We start from the raw sequence: 18790 nt of genomic DNA, 5'->3' as shown, positions 1-18790 counted from the left end.
ACAAATAACGTAACGCAAGAAGGGAGGGGGGAAGGGAGGTTGAGTTTGCGTTACTTATTGTTACGTATGTAGGAGTGGGGGTTGTTGATACAGTTACGTGACTGTGATTTTTCTTCGAAATCGAAAATTTTTGGGGGTTTAGCGTTACGTAATTTTGGGGGTGGTGGGGAAGTCATATTGAAAACGTTACTTATCGTTACATAGGGGGGGGGGTCAAAAATCTGGATTGATTGCGTTACGTAATTTGTGTACGACGCTCAAACACTCTTGCGATACGATACGGTTTCCAAAGAATCCGATTTTGGGGAAACTGTGGATGGACTTGTGCTGTTTGCAGGCATACTATTTTACTACCGGAAACACCCGATTTTGCAGTGTAAGTAAATTAGAAAATGATTGCGAGTGATGGATAAAATGATTCTTTTTCCATTTTGAATAGCTTCATGTGAATTACGAGCTGGATCTGTACGTGGCCGCACCCAACGGGAAGCTGAGAACTATACCTGGTGCACCTCAAGGTTTCCAATGCCGAACTTAAATGAAACAAACCAGCATGGAAGAGGTTTGTCTAACTTTGTGTGTGTGTTTTTGTATGTTATCTTGACCAGAGTAAATCCTTATTCAGAGACTGCTTTTGACGTTGTTACTGCTGCTGCTTCTGGACTACTACTGCTGCTGGGACTACTGCTGCTGGGACTACTGCTGCTCCTGGGATTACTGTTGTTGATGAGACTCTTGCTACTGCTGCTGGCATTGCTGCCGACCATAAATTGTTTCCTCCAAGCACTTCCGTGAAAACTATTACAGCATGGTTCAACGATCAACTGAAAGGTTCAGAAAGGTTCAAAGGGATCGTCAGACTTACTTCAGCGGGAAAGCCAAGGTAAAATTTAATGTTTTCGTTACGAGAATAAATGCTTATGTTTTTGCTTTATTTTACTTCTTAGACAGATACCAATAGTTCAGCAGTTGCGACATCGATCGGACAAGCAAGCCTACACAACTTAAACGCTGCGTTCGTATACGTGTTTTGTCGTTACCAGGAACAATTAAATTACAAAAAAATTTTTTAAAATTTTTTTACATGATTACAAAACCATTTCCAAAAATTTTAGCCAACAGTAGTGCTTATGTACTTTGCTCGTTTGGTTCAGCGTTTGACGGTTCGTTTAGTTTTTCAGGCTCTGCGCCACTCTATTCACTCTGGTCAGGCCTATTTTTAAAACTGCTCTTTCGGTTATTTATATCTTTCCAAGAAATATGCGAAAAACAATAATACTGTCAAGCGCTACTTCCACTGCTTCCGGGCAGTATCCGGTCCATGGCGAGAATGCAAAAAAAAACAAACAAAAATATTTAACACAGTCACATCCTGAGAGTAACATCTAAGTTTCTGCCGTGCACTCCCCGGGAAGTACAAAATATCGTCGGCAATGATATTTTTTATTCGCACGGCGGCAACATTGCACTACCCGGACATTGCACGGCGTTTTGGTATAAATACGTTCGAAATAGAGCTTTATTATTAATTAGAGACAGCTTATCACTTCGGCGGCCGCGCCTGTGTATGCGAATGACCTACACAATTATGAAAGAGCGGAATTTTTTTTATGAATTATGAACTGGAACTATGCTGCTATACATTCGAAAATCGTAGGTCCAGCGATTCTCTGTAGACTTTGCAGACAAAACAATCAAGGTTGAATTTGTCATGATATTTTAGCTTTTGTTTAATCTTTTTATTTTTCCTATATGGACTTTCTAACTGCGACCAGAATCATTGATCTATTGTAAGATATGCTCGGGTGTCTACTGTATCCCGTACACGCTTACACGCTCCTCTTACACGCTTACTGTTCTACTATACCGAGCCTTGTTCCTCCTGCCAGATAACACCAATTATAATTCCCTGGAGATGTTTCGTCGTGTTTCGGCTCCGATATGATAAAACTTGTACACCCTGATTACCTGAAGAATGAATAAAAAATTAAAATCATTTCATTCTCCTCATTCATGAACTCAAATCCCTGCCATTTTGTGATATTGATACACACTTTCTAATTACTCAAAAATAAAATGAAGTGGCAAACAATGTAAATTGTTTGAAATTTCAGAAAAATCAATTGTTTCTAATAAATACGCGTTATAATCAGTTCAAAACCGATTTATTAAAAAAAATCAATTACATCAACATTAATAATTAGTTGATCGTTCCCGGCGATGCTCGGTATAGATTCAAAATTAAGAATCACCTTTTTATATTTCTCTGCCTCATTAGCGCAACTTACGTCAGAAATATTCCGTCACATTTCACCTCTGATAGTTCCATCGTCATTTTAAATGTAACATCAATATTATTAAAACGCACAGAGCTGAAATACTCATATTCAGTTTTATTTTGCGATTAGGGCTATTCTACAGAAACTGGAAGTCGCCATTTTGGACTTTAAAAAGACGTCTGGGGTTTCACTTTTGAAAGTATTTGAATTATTGGCCAAATACCACTTTAGGCTATGTTCCTGACACCGGAGTCGTCATCTTGGAGTTCAAAATTACTATTGGGAATGATTTCTGGCCTCTGGGCGTAATCATGTTTCTGAAAATCCTAAGATTGGATTGTATTTGACCACCTTGGGATGTTCGCCAGAAACCGGGAATTACCATCACAAAATTAAATATGGCAGCTGGAGTTGATATGGGATGACCATTTAGGGTTGTTTTGTTTTTATCATTTTTAAGTTTAGGTCAAATAATCTGCAAGATCAACCACGATTGCTACAATGTTTGTAGTTACGTATTTGATGAAAATTGCTTCATGTGTCTGACATTGGTGGCACACATTTATTTGTTATATATTATACCGCTCCAGCTGAAACTCATAAACAATGACTTGCGACATTAGATTTTTTTACCTTATGAAAAACCACATGAATTCGAAAATCCGCGTAAAAAAATTCGTCAAAAAACGCGAAAAAATAACCTGATCGGTGCGTATATATTCAGAAACATCACATCGCGCACACATTTGAATTAAATTTTGGGGCTACTAACATTCATGATTTTACATGTCTACGTAGTTTTAAGAAAAATATCTCATTTTTTATTTATTTATCAGATTGAGTTATTTGCAATACATTTCCATATTCTCTTCATTTGCCAGATATCCTCAAATTCCATTCCTAAGCATTATCTAACATTTTAATGTAAAAAAGCACGCGAAATTCAAAGCAAAAGCCATCGCTTTGAATTTTGCGTAAGAGGCGAATTACACATTAAATTTCATCATTATAAATGTTTTATGTAATGAATAATATCTCAATTTTTAGTAATCAGGTACCTGTTGTTTCTCTTTGAATGTCTTTTCTAAACATCAACAAACACTTATTGAAAAAAATCACATATCATCGCTTTGAACTTTGATTTAGAGGTAAATTGAACATTAAAAGTCATTTATCACAAAACTACGTGAAACATGCGTGTACCATATTTCTCCTCAAATATCCCTCCGAACATTTTGATGTAGAAAAAAAACACATATCATCTTTATATCTATGAACTTTGATTTTAAGGAAAATTGAGCATAAAAAAATATGATTTTGCATGATAAGCTCAGTAAAGAAAAGAAAATACCATAACTTTCCCACACATGTCTATCCGAAACAATAACAAACATTTTATTATAGAAAAAAAAAACACATATCATCGCTTCAGATTTTGATTTAGAGGTAAATCAAGCATGAAATGTCATGGTTTTTCATGTTTTTCGAAGTCTTGTGAATTATATTTTTAGTAATGAAATACCTATTATTTCTCCTCAAATGTCTCGTTTGAATATCAATATGAAAAAAAAACACATGCCATCGCTTTAAATTTCGAATTATAGGGTGAACATTGAAGGTTGAACGAAAAAAAGTCAGGTTTTATTTATGTTTTACATCATGTGAATGATATCACAGTTTTTATTATTAAGAAACCCTAAATGTTTCATAAATATATTGCTTCGAACTCTACGAATATTTTATTGAAATAAAACGTACATGTAACAGCTTACTTTTATAATTAAGAACGATTTAAAGTAATGACCATTACCATTACATGTAACCGCTTCCTTTCTTGATTTAAACGATTTAAAATGATGGTGCTTGTTGTGCACCGCAGTAACGGCGGGAATAATATCAATAAGATCTGCGTTACGTCAATCCATTTTTATATAGTGGATAAAAATTATTAATCATGCACCATCCTATAAATGAAGCGCTCTAATCCAATACTGCGCTATCAAAATAATCAAAACAAAGCTACCTGCATATCACCGTTGTTGCATCGCACACAATGAGGTTTATATCGCACAGCCCCGCCACTACGTTTTACGTTATGTGAATGATATCAAAATTTTCATTATTAAAAAACCCCAAATGTTTTACAAATATATTGCTTCAAACTGCTCGACGCCTGGGTTCGAATCCCACCGCCGACATAGGTGTCGATGGTTGTGAGGTGGCGTGATCCACTCACAACCAACCCAACTGGTCTAGATTCAATCCTAGCCGACACCGGGAGATTTTCTGAGGCGAAAAATCTCTGGGATCACGCCTTCCATCGCATGAGGAAGTAAAGCCGTTGGCGCCGGTCCGTTAATAAACGGGTCGTGAGTTAGGGACCTGGGTGTGGAGTCGCCTCCCTGGGCGTCGGTAATTGGCCACAACAGTGGCGGAAATAGACCGACGGAAAATAAGCGAGAATAAAAAAAAAACCCTACGAAAAAATTTCTTGCAATAAAACGTACATTTAACAGCTTACTTTTATAATTAAGAACGATTTAAAGTAATTACCATTACCATTGCATCTCAGAAATGGCGGGAATGATAACAATAAGATCTGCGTTACGGAATTTTATTTTAATATAGTAGATAAAAATAAATAGATTTTTCGCTTATAAAAAAAAAAAAAAGATTTTTCGCTTATATTTTTTCCAGCACTGAAGTTGATATTTTCTTACGCGTTTTTTACGAAAATTGATCAATTCTGAAAGACAAACTGACTGTGAACAAGTGTTGGATGCAGTATTTAGAGTTTTGTTCAACCATTATAGTGAATTATGGAGTTTAAATCGACGTAATCAGGGCAATTGAAATTGCATTTGAGTTGGTCAGGGTGTGATAGTAAAGTGAGTGTGTTGCTTGAAGATTAGAAAGTGACAATTTCGGAATACAACTTTGGACTCGGCCTGTGGACGAGTTGTGTTGACGGAGCCGTTCGGGAGACCAGCGTGTGTGATAGACGTGCTTGCTAGGAAAGGTTCCCACCATCAGAAGGTTAAACGGATTGAAGTTGATACTGTGCGGGCCGTGCGGGGCCTGTGAAAAACGGTAATGAGTGTGTTGGGAAGAGCGTCTTTATGAGCGTTGCTATGTGACAAGACAGCAACGACAAGTGATAGACAAGTGTATGTGTGGAGGGTGGTTACCGATACCAAGTGGCCTGACATAAAACCACCTTTGCAAGGAGGATACTGATACGGGATCCAGAAGAAAATGGATTAGGATAAGTATTTTGTCTCAATCTGTTAGATTTGAATGTCGGGCGCACATTGTATTACGACGACGGAGAGGTATTCGAATTAGTGGTTTAGATGCTTTGATGTTTCGAGCCGTAAAACGGCAGAACTGTGTATGCGTGAGTCAACATGAAGTGCGCATATAAAGTATGTTTATGCGTGTGTTGAAGAAACATAGCTAACATTGGCTAAGCTCGTTATGAAAATTTTCGCCTTTTTCATGGAATTCGGAACATTTTCGAGAATTTCTCGTTTTATAAAGTTTTATGTTTGATATTTTTGATTGAAGAGTGAATCTTTAGTTGAAACACACTAGAAATTGATATTATTTGAGATTTAGTGTGAAAAAATTGCGACAATATGTCGAAATAAAATTTATAAAAATGATATGTTTCGAATAGTTGGAGCATAATCTTAGTCATTGTCATAGCTTATGAAAATATGAAAAATAAGTGGCTCTATTTAGAAGCGCTATCAGAGTACAAGTAAAAAAAACGAAAAGTGCAAAAAGGTTTCCGGCAAAATGATGAAAACAGCATATTTTACCTAAACCCCAGCATGTTTGTGTGTTTCTCACAAATAAAACAAGTTTCAACATCATTTCTATAACTTTTCGGAAAAGTATGTTTTGTGAGTTTGGTTTAAAATGCATAATTATTTTGAATATCATGCAAAATTGGATAAAGTTCATAACGCTCACTAATACTAATGCATCGACGTGAATTACATACCTTCTGGAACTGTCATACCTGGGGCTTACCCGGTCTACCTTTTGTACCCCTGCAGAAAAAATTGTATACTTACACGCTTACCTATTTACACGTTAAAACAAGATACGTCTACTCTAACTAGTTTAATACTTTTGAATTTATTAAGCATGATATTAAAAGGTTTTCATAATCGATTTTGATACGATATAGTTTTTGAACAAAGATCATTCATATACCGCCATACAAACATGAAAACTTTTAATGAACCATCAGACAAAGGAGTAGCATTATTATATTATCAACATGTTGACCATTTCAGATCCAGCTATGAACAAGGCGGTTCTACGATTTTTACATCGTACTTTCACTTTTGGATGCTGATTCAATTTTGTTTTGATCTAAATTCAGATTATAATATTTACAGCTCGTCGAGAAAATATTATTAAGATGTCTTTTGTTGTTTAATATAAATATTAATAATAACACTTTATTCCATTTCATTCCAATTCCAATTTGTTGTATTTCAACACAATATAATGACCTTTTTTATTCGTAATTTTCTTATTTAACATACATGTTCTCTAAAAAGGTAATAACATCCAGCAATGGCAGAGTATCAACTTTCTTCTTCATATGAGCTAATATTTTATATCACATTTTATAACTTATTTTTTTTTAGAGCGAAACGTCTGTGCAAGCGCTGCAGTGTTATTGTAATAACTCATTCCAATTCATGTTTTCAGTCGCAGTAAGGAGCACAACAACAACTATTGATAGGTCATAAATATATCTCAAAAAGTTCATAGAGAGCAGTCATCGAGATCTTCTTTGCATCCCCTAGCATTTCTTGTTGTATTTTTTAATTCATTTTTATTTATCTCACATTTTATGTGCATGATCATATCCATATTGTTTGGATGACTTTATACGGTGAATGGTTGCGCTGCCATGTTGTACTTAATTGAAATGATAACTTATTTCAATTCATGTTTTTTTTTTCAGCCACAGAAAGCAGCTCAATAACAACTATTGATATATCGTGAATCATTCTAATATAAGTTCATCTATTTTATTTTAGCACAACATAGCGAACATTTCCCATTTGTTTTTCCTCGTTAAAAATTTGAATATTTCAGCTATGGGAGGCAATCAACTGAGATCTTCTTTACATACCCCAATACTTCTTAGTGTATTCAATAATTCATCTTTACTATTCTCACATTATATATACATGATCATATCTATATTGTTACATTAATCATTTGAATCATGGTCATACCACTTATCAAAGTGAATCCTGATCAAAAACCCACCCCACTAACAAAAACACCCTTCCGTGGTCTTTGTAGGGATGCAGAGGTATACTCGGTCTCTAATAAAGCAAAGACTACATACTAACATCCCTTCCTTATTGTTGGTTTCGTGCGGCACTGGCACGACTAGAAATTCATAGTTCCAAGAAAAGCGGGATTGGAAAATTAGCGTTTAAAATTACCTTTATTACGTCCAACAAAACTATAAGCAAGTTAAAAACTCTTTTTTACAATCTCTGAAGCAAGTTTTTGATTTGAATTCCAAAGACATATCACTCACATTTTTTTTGTGAACTTCGGAACAAGTTCTTGTTGAATAAAACTTAACCGTATTTGGCATCGTTTGACATTATTATTTCAAAATAAAAAAAAAAATTGAGTTGTGCTCGTGTTGCACGAAACCGACGATATCCCCATCTGACTGTAAGGACGTGGCCGGCGCCGTTATTGGTCTATAAAAAATCGGGTCATTGAATGATGTACAGTGAGAAGGAATTACCACTCCCAGTTTTTCTTTCAGTTGATTCATTGTGCATCTTGAGTGGCTCGGACCCATCACGGAGTAGCAACCATTGATATGTACAGTCAGAACTAAGCTAAGCTAAGCTAAGCTAAGTAGATAAAAATAAATAATCATGAATCATCGTATGAATGAAGCCCTCTAATTTAATACTGCGCTATCAAAATAATCAAAACAAAGCAATCTGTACACCGCCGCTGCTGCGTCGCACCCCACTAGGCATGAATCGCACAGCCCCGCCGCCACGTTTTACATTATGTGAATGATATCATAGTTTTCATTATTAAGAAACCCTAAATGTTTCACAAATATATTGCTTCAAACTCTACAAATATTTTCTTGCAATAAAACGTACATGTCACCGCTTACTTTCTTGATTTAAAACGATTTAAACTGATGGTGCTTATTGTGCACCTCAGTAACGGCGGGAATAATATCAATAAAATCTGCGCTACATAAATCCATTTTTATAGAGTGGATAAAAATAATTAATCATGAACCATCCTATAACCATCCTTTAAATGAATCCAATACTGCGCTATCAAAATAATCAAAATAAAGCAACCTGCACATCGCCGTTGTTGCATCGCACACAATGATGTTTGAATCGCACAGCCCCGCCACCACGTTTTACGTTATGTGAATGATATCACAATTTTTATTATTAATAAACCCTAAATGTTTCATAAATATATTGCTTCGAACCCTACAAATATTTTCTTGCAATAAAACGTACATGTCACCGCTCACTTTCTTGATTTAAAATGATGGTGCTTATTGTGCACCTCAGTAACGGCGGGAATAATATCAATAAAATCTGCGTTACGTAAATCCATTTTTATATAGTGGATAAAAATAATTAATCATGCACCATCCTAAAATAAATGAAGCGCTCTAATCCAAAACCGCGCTATCAAAATAATCAAAACAAAGCAATTATTCTGTTCCAAAGGCTCAAGTGAAATTTGATTCACCAATAATTGACGAAAATCTTCAACTTCTAATTCGTTTGAAAAACGTCCGCAGACGTCAATATCAACGTTCTCGTGACCCTGTTTTTAAAACTATTTATAAAGATTTACAGAAAGAGATTAAACATAGATTTACTCTTCTGAGGAATCAAAATTTTGAGACTAAAGTTGAAAAATTGAAACCATATTCAAAACCTTTTTGGAAGCTGTCGAAGATTCTTAAGAAACCTTCAAAGCCTATTCCAGTTTTAAAAGATGGTGAAAGTTTTCTTGTATCCAATGAACAAAAGGCTCGAAGACTTGCTCAGCAGTTTGAGAGTGTTCATAACTCAAATTTGAATTTTGTGAGTCCAATTGAAAATGAAGTCACACGTCAATTTGATTTAATTTCTTCCCAGAATTTTTTACCTGCAGAAATAATTGAAACTAACTTGAACGAGATTAAATCAGTTATTAAAAATTTCAAAAATATGAAAGCACCTGGTGACGATGGAATCTTTAATAAACTAATCAAACATCTCCCTGAGAGCACAATGGAATTTTTAGTAAAAATTTTCAATTGCTGCTTCAAAATTGCATATTTTCCCAAATTATGGAAAAATGCAAAAATTACTCCCATTTTAAAACCGGATAAGAACCCAGCAGAAGTTTCAAGTTATCGACCAATCAGTTTGCTTTTTTCAATAAGTAAACTGTTTGAGAGAATTATTCTTAACAGAATGATGTCACACATCAACGAAAATTCAATTTTTGCAAATGAACAGTTTGGATTTCGCCATGGGCATTCCACAACTCATCAATTGCTCCGAGTTACTAATATGATACGAGCTAACAAATCTGAAGGTTATTCCCCTGGAGCTGCTCTTTTAGATATAGAAAAAGCATTCGACAGTGTTTGGCATAAAGGTTTGATTGCGAAATTGCAAACTTTTAATTTTCCAATTTTCCTAATCAAAATTTTAAAAAATTATCTTACTGACCGAATTCTGCAGGTTGTCTATCAGAATTCCAAATCTGATAGATTTCCTGTCAGAGCAGGTGTACCTCAAGGTTCAGTCTTGGGTCCAGTCCTGTACAACATATTCACTTCAGATCTTCCTGATTTGCCTCCAGGATGCACAAAGTCATTGTTCTGCGATGACACAAGCATTTCCGTAAAAGGAAAAAGTCTTCGTGTCATATGCAGTCGATTGCAGAAAAGTTTAGATATTTTTTCTTCCTACTTGCAAAAGTGGAAAATCTCTCCCATTGCTTCTAAAACTCAAATGATAATTTTTCCGCATAAGCCTAGAGCTTCTTTCCTCAAGCCAAACAATAATCACGTTGTCAAGATGAATGGGGTTATTTTAAGTTGGTCCGACAAGGTTAAGTACTTGGGACTAATTTATGATAAAAAACTTATTTTCAAAGAGCACATTGAGAGTATACAAGCCAAGTGCATCAAATATACGAGATGTTTATATCCTCTCATTAACAGGAATTCTAAACTTTGTTTAAAGAACAAACTTTTGATTTACTAACAAATTTTTAGACCAGCAATGCTTTATGCTGTACCGATCTGGTCAAGTTGCTGTTCAACAAAGAAGAAAACGCTCCAAAGGATTCAGAATAAAATTCTGAAAATGATTTTGAAGCGTCCTCCTTGGTTTGGTACACTCGAATTACATAGACTTACTGGTGTTGAACCATTAGAAGCTATGTCAAATAAAATTATTAACAATTTTCGACAAAAATCGTTGCAATCCTCAATTGCTACGATAAGCTCTCTTTATAGCCAATAAGTTAGCAATCAAGTTAGTTGTAAGTTTACTTCCCCTTTTCTGACAAGTAGGTTTAAATCCCTACGAACGATAAGTCTTAATTGCGAAAGCAAACAAATCCTAATAATGAAAATTACAAATTTCTAACAGTGTTGAGAAGTCACCATTTGCGATTGGACACACATACTCATTATTTACTAATATTTATCATAAATACTTAAGCTACTAACAAATCCCCCCCAAAAAAAAAAAAAAATCAAAACAAAGCAACCTGCACACCGCCGTTGCTGCGTCGCATACAATGAAGATTGAATCGCACACCCCGCCATCGTGATCTCTTTGCGGCAGGAGAAGTTTGGTTGTGTTTGTTTTGACCAAGTCCGCATGCCAGCCGCACCGGACTTGCTTCAAAACAAACACAACTAAACTTCCCTCTCGCCCGCGGGGCACGAAGTCGAATGAACCCCTAGGAGCGAATGAACCCTGGTCCGACATTTTTGTTGCATTTGAGCACGACATTAGACCGATGTTGAGCGAAATGTCGACCCGTTGTAGGACAGATCTATCGGAGAATCGGACGCGAATTGGTCCGACATCGGCCTGACAATTCTTACTGGGAATTGTTCATAACGCGACTAACTTTATATTCTCAGCTGTGCACATAGAGAATAACATATATTGCGTGCTCCCACCAGGGTTACCAATGTTCCAGTTTAAACTGGATTCCTCCAGTTTTTTTCAAGTGATCCAGACAAACAGTTTATTCCCAAAATCTTCCAGTTTTTTCAGGTATTTGCCAGTTTTATCCAGGTTTGAAGTAGAATACTTTTTTCAGGAAGTTCGGCTACATAGGGATGTGAAATGAAAATCTAAAACCGAAAAAAGTAAAAAATATGTCCAATTTCAAATGCTAATAAATCGGTTAGTTTTCAATGGATTTCCTTCGTTTTTGCAACAAAAAATTCGAAAATCTTCTAAGATTTCAACCAAATGCAGGAAATTGCAATTTTATCATTCGAACTATTGTACTATTGGAAATTGTCAAGCCTTGTCTAAACACAAAATTCGACCTTTGGTCGTTATACGATTGCTTTCCCAATCCGGTCGACAGAGTTAGAGACCTAGTAAATTGGGAATGCATTTTTTTTTTTTAAGGGGGGATTTGTTAGTAGCTTAAGTATTTATGATAAATATTAGTAAATAATGAGTATGTGTGTCCAATCACAAATGGTGACTTCTCAACACTGTTAGAAATTTGTAATTTTAATTGTTAGGATTTGTTTGCTTTCGCAATTAGGACTTATCATTCGTAGGGATTTAAACCTACTTGTCAGAAAAGGGGAAGTAAACTTACAACTAACTTAATTGCTAACTTATTGGCTATAAAGAGAGCTTATCGTAGCAATTGAGGATTGCAACGATTTTTGTCGAAAATTGTTAATAATTTTATTTGACATAGCTTCTAATGGTTCAACACCAGTAAGTCTATGTAATTCGAGTGTACTAAACCAAGGAGGACGCTTCAAAATCATTTTCAGAATTTTAATCTGAATCCTTTGGAGCGTTTTCTTCCTTGTTGAACAGCAACTTGACCAGATCGGTACAGCATAAAGCATTGCTAGTCTAAAAATTTGTTTGTAAATCAAAAGTTTGTTGTTTAAACAAAGTTTAGAATTCCTGTTAATGAGAGGATATAAACATCTCGTATATTTGATGCACTTGGCTTGTATACTCTCAATGTGCTCTTTGAAAATAAGTTTTTTATCATAAATTAGTCCCAAGTACTTAACCTTGTCGGACCAACTTAAAATAACCCCATTCATCTTGACAACGTGATTATTGTTTGGCTTGAGGAAAGAAGCTCTAGGCTTATGCGGAAAAATTATCATTTGAGTTTTAGAAGCAATGGGAGAGATTTTCCACTTTTGCAAGTAGGAAGAAAAAATATCTAAACTTTTCTGCAATCGACTGCATATGACACGAAGACTTTTTCCTTTTACGGAAATGCTTGTGTCATCGCAGAACAATGACTTTGTGCATCCTGGAGGCAAATCAGGAAGATCTGAAGTGAATATGTTGTACAGGACTGGACCCAAGACTGAACCTTGAGGTACACCTGCTCTGACAGGAGATCTATCAGATTTTGAATTCTGATAGACAACCTGCAGAGTTCGATCAGTAAGATAATTTTTTAAAATTTTGAATAGGAAAATTGGAAAATTAAAAGTTTGCAATTTCGCAATCAAACCTTTATGCCAAACACTGTCGAATGCTTTTTCTATGTCTAAAAGAGCAGCTCCAGTGGAATAACCTTCAGATTTGTTAGCTCGTATCATATTAGTAACTCTGAGCAATTGATGAGTTGTGGAATGCCCATGGCGAAATCCAAACTGTTCATTTGCAAAAATTGAATTTTCGTTGATGTGTGACATCATTCTGTTAAGAATAATTCTCTCAAACAGTTTACTTATTGAAGAAAGCAAACTGATTGGTCGATAACTTGAAACTTCAGCTGGGTTCTTATCCGGTTTTAAAATGGGAGTAATTTTTGCATTTTTCCATAATTTGGGAAAATATGCAATTTGAAGCAGCAATTGAAAATTTTCACTAAAAATTCCATTGTGCTCTCAGGGAGATGTTTGATTAGTATATTAAAGATTCCATCGTCACCAGGTGCTTTCATATTTTTGAAATTTTTAATAATTGATTTAATCTCATTCAAGTTAGTTTCAATTATTTCTGCAGGTAAAAAATTCTGGGAAGAAATTAAATCAAATTGACGTGTGACTTCATTTTCAATTGGACTCACAAAATTCAAATTTGAGTTATGAGCACTCTCAAACTGCTGAGCAAGTCTTTGAGCCTTTTGTTCATTGGATACAAGAACGTTCACCATCTTTTAAAACTGGAATAGGCTTTGAAGGTTTCTTAAGAATCTTCGACAGCTTCCAAAATGGTTTTGAATATGGTTTCAATTTTTCAACTTTAGTCTCAAAATTTTGATTTCTCAGAAGAGTAAATCTATGTTTAATCTATTCCTGTAAATCTTTATAAATAGTTTTAAAAACATGGTCACGAGAACGTTGATATTGACGTCTGCGGACATTTTTCAAACGAATTAGAAGTTGAAGATTTTCGTCAATTATTGATGAATCAAATTTCACTTGAGCCTTTGGAACAGAATAATTCCTGGCATCAACAATTGCACATTTTAATGCTTCCAAAGCGGAATCAATATTCACTTCGTTTTGCAAATCAAGCTCATTATTGAAATTTCTCTCAATATAAGTTTTGTATCTTTCCTAATTAGCCTTGTTATAATTAAAAACAGAGCTCATAGGGTTTAAAACTGATTCATGTGATAAATAAAAAGTTATTGGAAGATGGTCAGAATCAAAGTCAGCATGTGTGATCAAATCACTACATACATGACTTTGATCTGTCAGCACCAAATCAATTGTTGAAGGGTTTCTTACAGAAGAGAAGCATGTAGGACTATTCGGAGACAAAATAGAATAGTATCCTGAAGAACAATCATTGAATAAAATTTTGCCATTGGAATTACTTTGAGAATTATTCCATGAACGATGTTTAGCGTTAAAATCGCCGATTATGAAAAATTTCGAAAAATTGGGAATGCATTATTTGGCCTATTAGGGATGGGCGATACTGACAAAAGTATCCTTACTTTGGTATCGCGGCTCTACAATGAAACTAATATACTCGCGCTATCATTTCGATCCGAAAATGACACAAAAGCTTTTCAATTGAAAGCGACGGGTCAAAGCGTCACTATAACCTGAAAATTGTCAAATGAAAATGACTTTGTCAGGCTCTGATCGCGATACTTCAGTAAACTTCGATACTAGGTATCGGAATATCGGCTGAAGGAGTATCGATATTCGATGCTTCGACAGTATCGGTATCAAACGTCGTTTAGAAAGTATCGATACCGGTACTCATCTCTTGCGGTGAGTATCAATGCCAAAATTCTCAATACCGCGACCCCTAGTATCGATACCGTTGGTATCGATGCTAGTATCGCCCATCCCTATGGCCTATATAAGAGTCTTCATCAGATATTAAACAGACATTTCATCAGATATTAAATTAAACAACTGAAATTTGAAGAACACAAATGAATATTTGTAGAGTTAATATTTTCTCGTTTTGCGCTATAATCCAAAGTTCATTATCTTCATCTACATGCATACTCTGACTGTTATTACGTGTTTGCGCCGCTTAGTGTTTGGCTACGGTTATGCAGTACGCAAATGACGACGCGATGCGATTCGGCAAGACGAAATGTGTTGAAATGTATAGCTCTACTTCGCCGTAAAAAGAGCTGTACATTTCACCAAGGTAAGGCGAATCGCATCGCGCCGTCATTCGCGTTCTGCATAACCGTAGCCTTTGTTCCGTTCCTGTTTAATGATGTCGTATTAAATGTGCATATTACAATTCGGTAGCACTTCAACTTCTCATTGGCGCAAAATTTTAAAAATATCTAATAAACTTCATTCAAAATATCAAACAAAGAGAAATTACAATACTGCCAATAAACGGTCAAAGTTTATTTACTAGAAAAAATGACTAACACGCAAGCAGCCAGGTTACCTGTCTTGTAAAAGTATTCTACTTCAACCTTGCGGTCGTGGCTTTGCACACAACCCTCCTGTGATTTTTCATTCACTCAAGCTCCGATTGGTTTTCGGAAATATTTTTAAAACGGAAATTTTGTAGATTGATAAATTATTATGACAATTTTTAACACAGGGTGGCGAGAACATTTTCAAAATAAAATTCCCTGATTTTCCCTGAAATTTAACATCAATTTCCCTGATATTTTTTAGCATTCGGCACAAAAAAGTACAACGTAGATCAACGCAAATCCGAAATCACAGTGAATACAGTATTCAATCGGATATGAAACCCAACAGTAGATGTCCCGAATTAATCTTTTGCGCTGAAAAAGTCAGGTTTTGCACTAAAAAGCCGCTCAAAAAAATCGCGTCTTGATTTGAAAAATTTTCCCTGAATATTTGTCAGTTCCCTGATTTTCCTGATCGAAAATGGAATTTCCTGGCATTCCTTGATTTTTCAGGTTTTTCTAGGTTTTCGACAACCTGTAACAGCATTTTCAGTATACCATCTTCTCGCACGAAACATGGTCAAATAAAAGACGGCATGACATGGTTGAGATAAAACCAAACAAATAGATTTTACCAGACCATAAAAAAAAATCTTCTATTTATTTTCTGTTGCGTAGCAGTTAAAAAAATGTTAGAGGACTTAAATACCAAAAGATAGCGAAGTCAGAAATAATTGAAATTTAAACTTCACTGATGTAACGGAAGGAAATGTTGCGTTAATACTTTCGTTAAATATAAAAGTAAATGGAAAAGCTCTATATCTTAATTTTGAGATAGATTGATTGCGTAATTTTAAATTTTGTTGCTGTTAGAGGGAATTTGTTAGTCCATAATTTTAACAAAATGTAACAAAACAAGACAGTTCTGATTAAAATGAGTATTTTTTTGCGAAGAGTTAAAGAGATATTATCCAAAACTGACACTGGATTCAATCCCCGTAACAGAAAAGCTCCTTCACAATCTTTTTTTCCTTTTTTCTAAATTTATTTGGGATCCAGTTTTTTCTTCAGCCTTATTCCAGTTAAACCGAAAATTTTATTGGCAACTCTGGCTCCCACGATGAAAAGTACATCGTAAGAAGGAAGGCGGAGAGAGTGCACCAGTAACGATTTTTTTTATATGGTGCTCTTTTGAGATCTTCGTTATTCACCTACCATGGAGGTCTGTTTGCAAATGTGCGAAGAATAAGAATAACTCGCACACTGACGACGATGTCAACGCATCATAGGCTTGGTTTATACGTATTCATTAGTCGCTAGAAGCGATTTTTTTCCATCGGTGCTTTTTAGACCACAGAACCATTACCTTGACGGTTAATTGAGTATACATAGTTTTGTATACAAACCTATTAAAGCTTATTTTATAACCATAAACCTATTAGAAACTTGTTTTCAAATAGTCTTCACGGGTCGATGGCTGAGAAGTTTAAATTAGCTAAATTACCATGTCGTGTTCATTTATCTAGCAAATATTTTTTACGCGTTCAGTCATCCACAAATATATGTACATCCCTTCATTTCGATGAGTATAAAAAGCAATGCGATAATCAAATGCTACTATAGTGTCCGTAAGGTGGACCGTAAGGTGTATATTCATTATAATATAATATAAATATTATAAATCTGCAAACCTTTCCAAAATTGACCGTTTCACATAATCGAAACTCCAGAAATAATTTATATTTATCTCATTGTTATACATTTTATCTCTAATACATTTATGTTTTACAGGAGACTCTTTCAAGCTGGCAATAACAAGGTCAAAGTCCGTGGTAAACTAATACTGTTATGAAAGTCTTTAGTATATTGCCTAAATTTTTCAATTAGTTTGCAAATTTTAGTAGAAAAAATTGGTCCAACTTCGTTGCGATAACTCCAATTTTTAATTTATGTGTATATATATTCCTCTTGCCAACAAATGTATATTGAGTATACTGCAAACTTGCAACCAAATTCTATTGATTTTTTTTTTGTATTATTAGACTCTAGGTTCACCTGCTTTTAAGTAATTGTGACTTTGATATAAGCAGAAACTACTCGTTGGATCTATCATTGTATACATGCATTGGCGTATCAACCAGATAAATCTAAAGTTATTTTGTTTTTATAAAAATCCCCTAAATTCTGTTTAAAGCAAACGTCAATCACAATGTAAATATACTGTTTGGATCGTTACTTCGACATCGACTCTGAATCAAATAAATAATGGTTTGTTTGATGTAACAGATGAGCGATTTATATTTAAAAAAAACGCAATAGCATGAAACAACTGATATCTCAACTAAGGCACGACCCGTAACGATTATTATTTAAGCGACAGAAACGTATTCAAAACCGCCCGTGGTATGATTCGAAAGTGTACTTTACTCACTAGAGGTGCAAATTTGGGTCTTTTACGGTTCATTCGTCAGTCAGTCTTTATATATGCAAATATATGTTTGGGATTACAGTTCGAAGCTGATCTTCTTTTGAGACGGGCGTGTTGAAAATTTCGCAAAACAAAATGCGTTTATTAACAGTAACTGCAGCTGGTAGTTTCATTTGACACTTTGTATATTAGGGTTAGCTAATTTGTTTCTACCAAATTTTCAGTATGTTTGATGTTTGCTATTGTTCAAGCTGCTCCGGCTAAGGAAAAGCCGTCCAAAAATACATGTCAAAAGGCATGCACTTTTGACTATACACCGATTTGCGCTGGCTTGAAGAATAGTAAAGATAAACCACTATCTTTCGGAAATAGTTGTGTGCTCGAAAATTACAATTGTGAAAATCAAAAGAGTAAGTTTTTTTTGCCATTTACATGTGCTGTTCATCCTCTACTATCTACTCTTTCTCCAGGTTTGGTCGTTCTGTCTCAAGGCGAATGCCCAGGAGGAGGTGGAGTGCGATTGCAGTAGCTTACGATCAACAAATTATCATTCCATTATACGACTTCTTTTCTGACGGATGCATGAACATGTTAATTATGAAAGCAAAGCATACTCGAAGTTTCTATAACTAAAATATTCTAGTGTTTTTTATTACCACTGTAATCAGAACCCTTATAGCATCGAATTTGACCTTCCCCTTCGTTAAAATATTGTGCATTATGCTATAAAACTTAGACATTGTGCTGAGTCAAATGCGTGTAAATTTATTTTGAATCAACGTTTCAAATCTTTCACGAGATTCCGTTGTCATTTGGTGTAGGACTTCGCCTTACTTTGGTAATTTGATAGCCGTTTGCTGTGATCATACCGATCAATAGTATGCCAAATTCCAAACCTCCTAGAGAACAATCTTAAAAAATCCAAACTAACTACTGTTAA

General features: G+C 35.0%; 1 protein-coding gene across 1 annotated transcript; it reads left to right on the top strand.

Moving 5' to 3' along the window:
- Window positions 1–17872: 17872 nt before the first annotated feature.
- Window positions 17873–18485, top strand: LOC129722536 (turripeptide Pal9.2-like). Its single transcript, XM_055676042.1, has 3 exons — window positions 17873–18013; window positions 18075–18260; window positions 18321–18485. The coding sequence occupies exons 1-3, from the start codon at window positions 17986–17988 to the stop codon at window positions 18377–18379; spliced, it is 273 nt and encodes a 90-aa protein (XP_055532017.1). The 5' UTR covers window positions 17873–17985; the 3' UTR covers window positions 18380–18485.
- The last annotated feature ends 305 nt before the right edge of the window (window positions 18486–18790 follow it).

The sequence above is a fragment of the Wyeomyia smithii genome, chromosome 2 (assembly GCF_029784165.1).
Source record: "Wyeomyia smithii strain HCP4-BCI-WySm-NY-G18 chromosome 2, ASM2978416v1, whole genome shotgun sequence".
Lineage (NCBI taxonomy): Eukaryota > Metazoa > Arthropoda > Insecta > Diptera > Culicidae > Wyeomyia > Wyeomyia smithii.
The sequence above is the reverse complement of the archived record's forward strand: the minus strand, read 5'-3'. Positions and strand labels throughout refer to the sequence as shown.

What these genes read in the sequence shown, in the direction of transcription:
- LOC129722536 (XM_055676042.1), top strand. Translation starts at nt 17,986, where the DNA reads ATGCGTTTATTAACAGTAACTGCAGCTG. An exon ending in ATTAACAGTAACTGCAGCTG is followed by an intron (nt 18,014 to 18,074) that starts GTAGTTTCATTT and finishes CCAAATTTTCAG; the next exon opens with TATGTTTGATGTTTGCTATT. An exon ending in CAATTGTGAAAATCAAAAGA is followed by an intron (nt 18,261 to 18,320) that starts GTAAGTTTTTTT and finishes CTCTTTCTCCAG; the next exon opens with GTTTGGTCGTTCTGTCTCAA.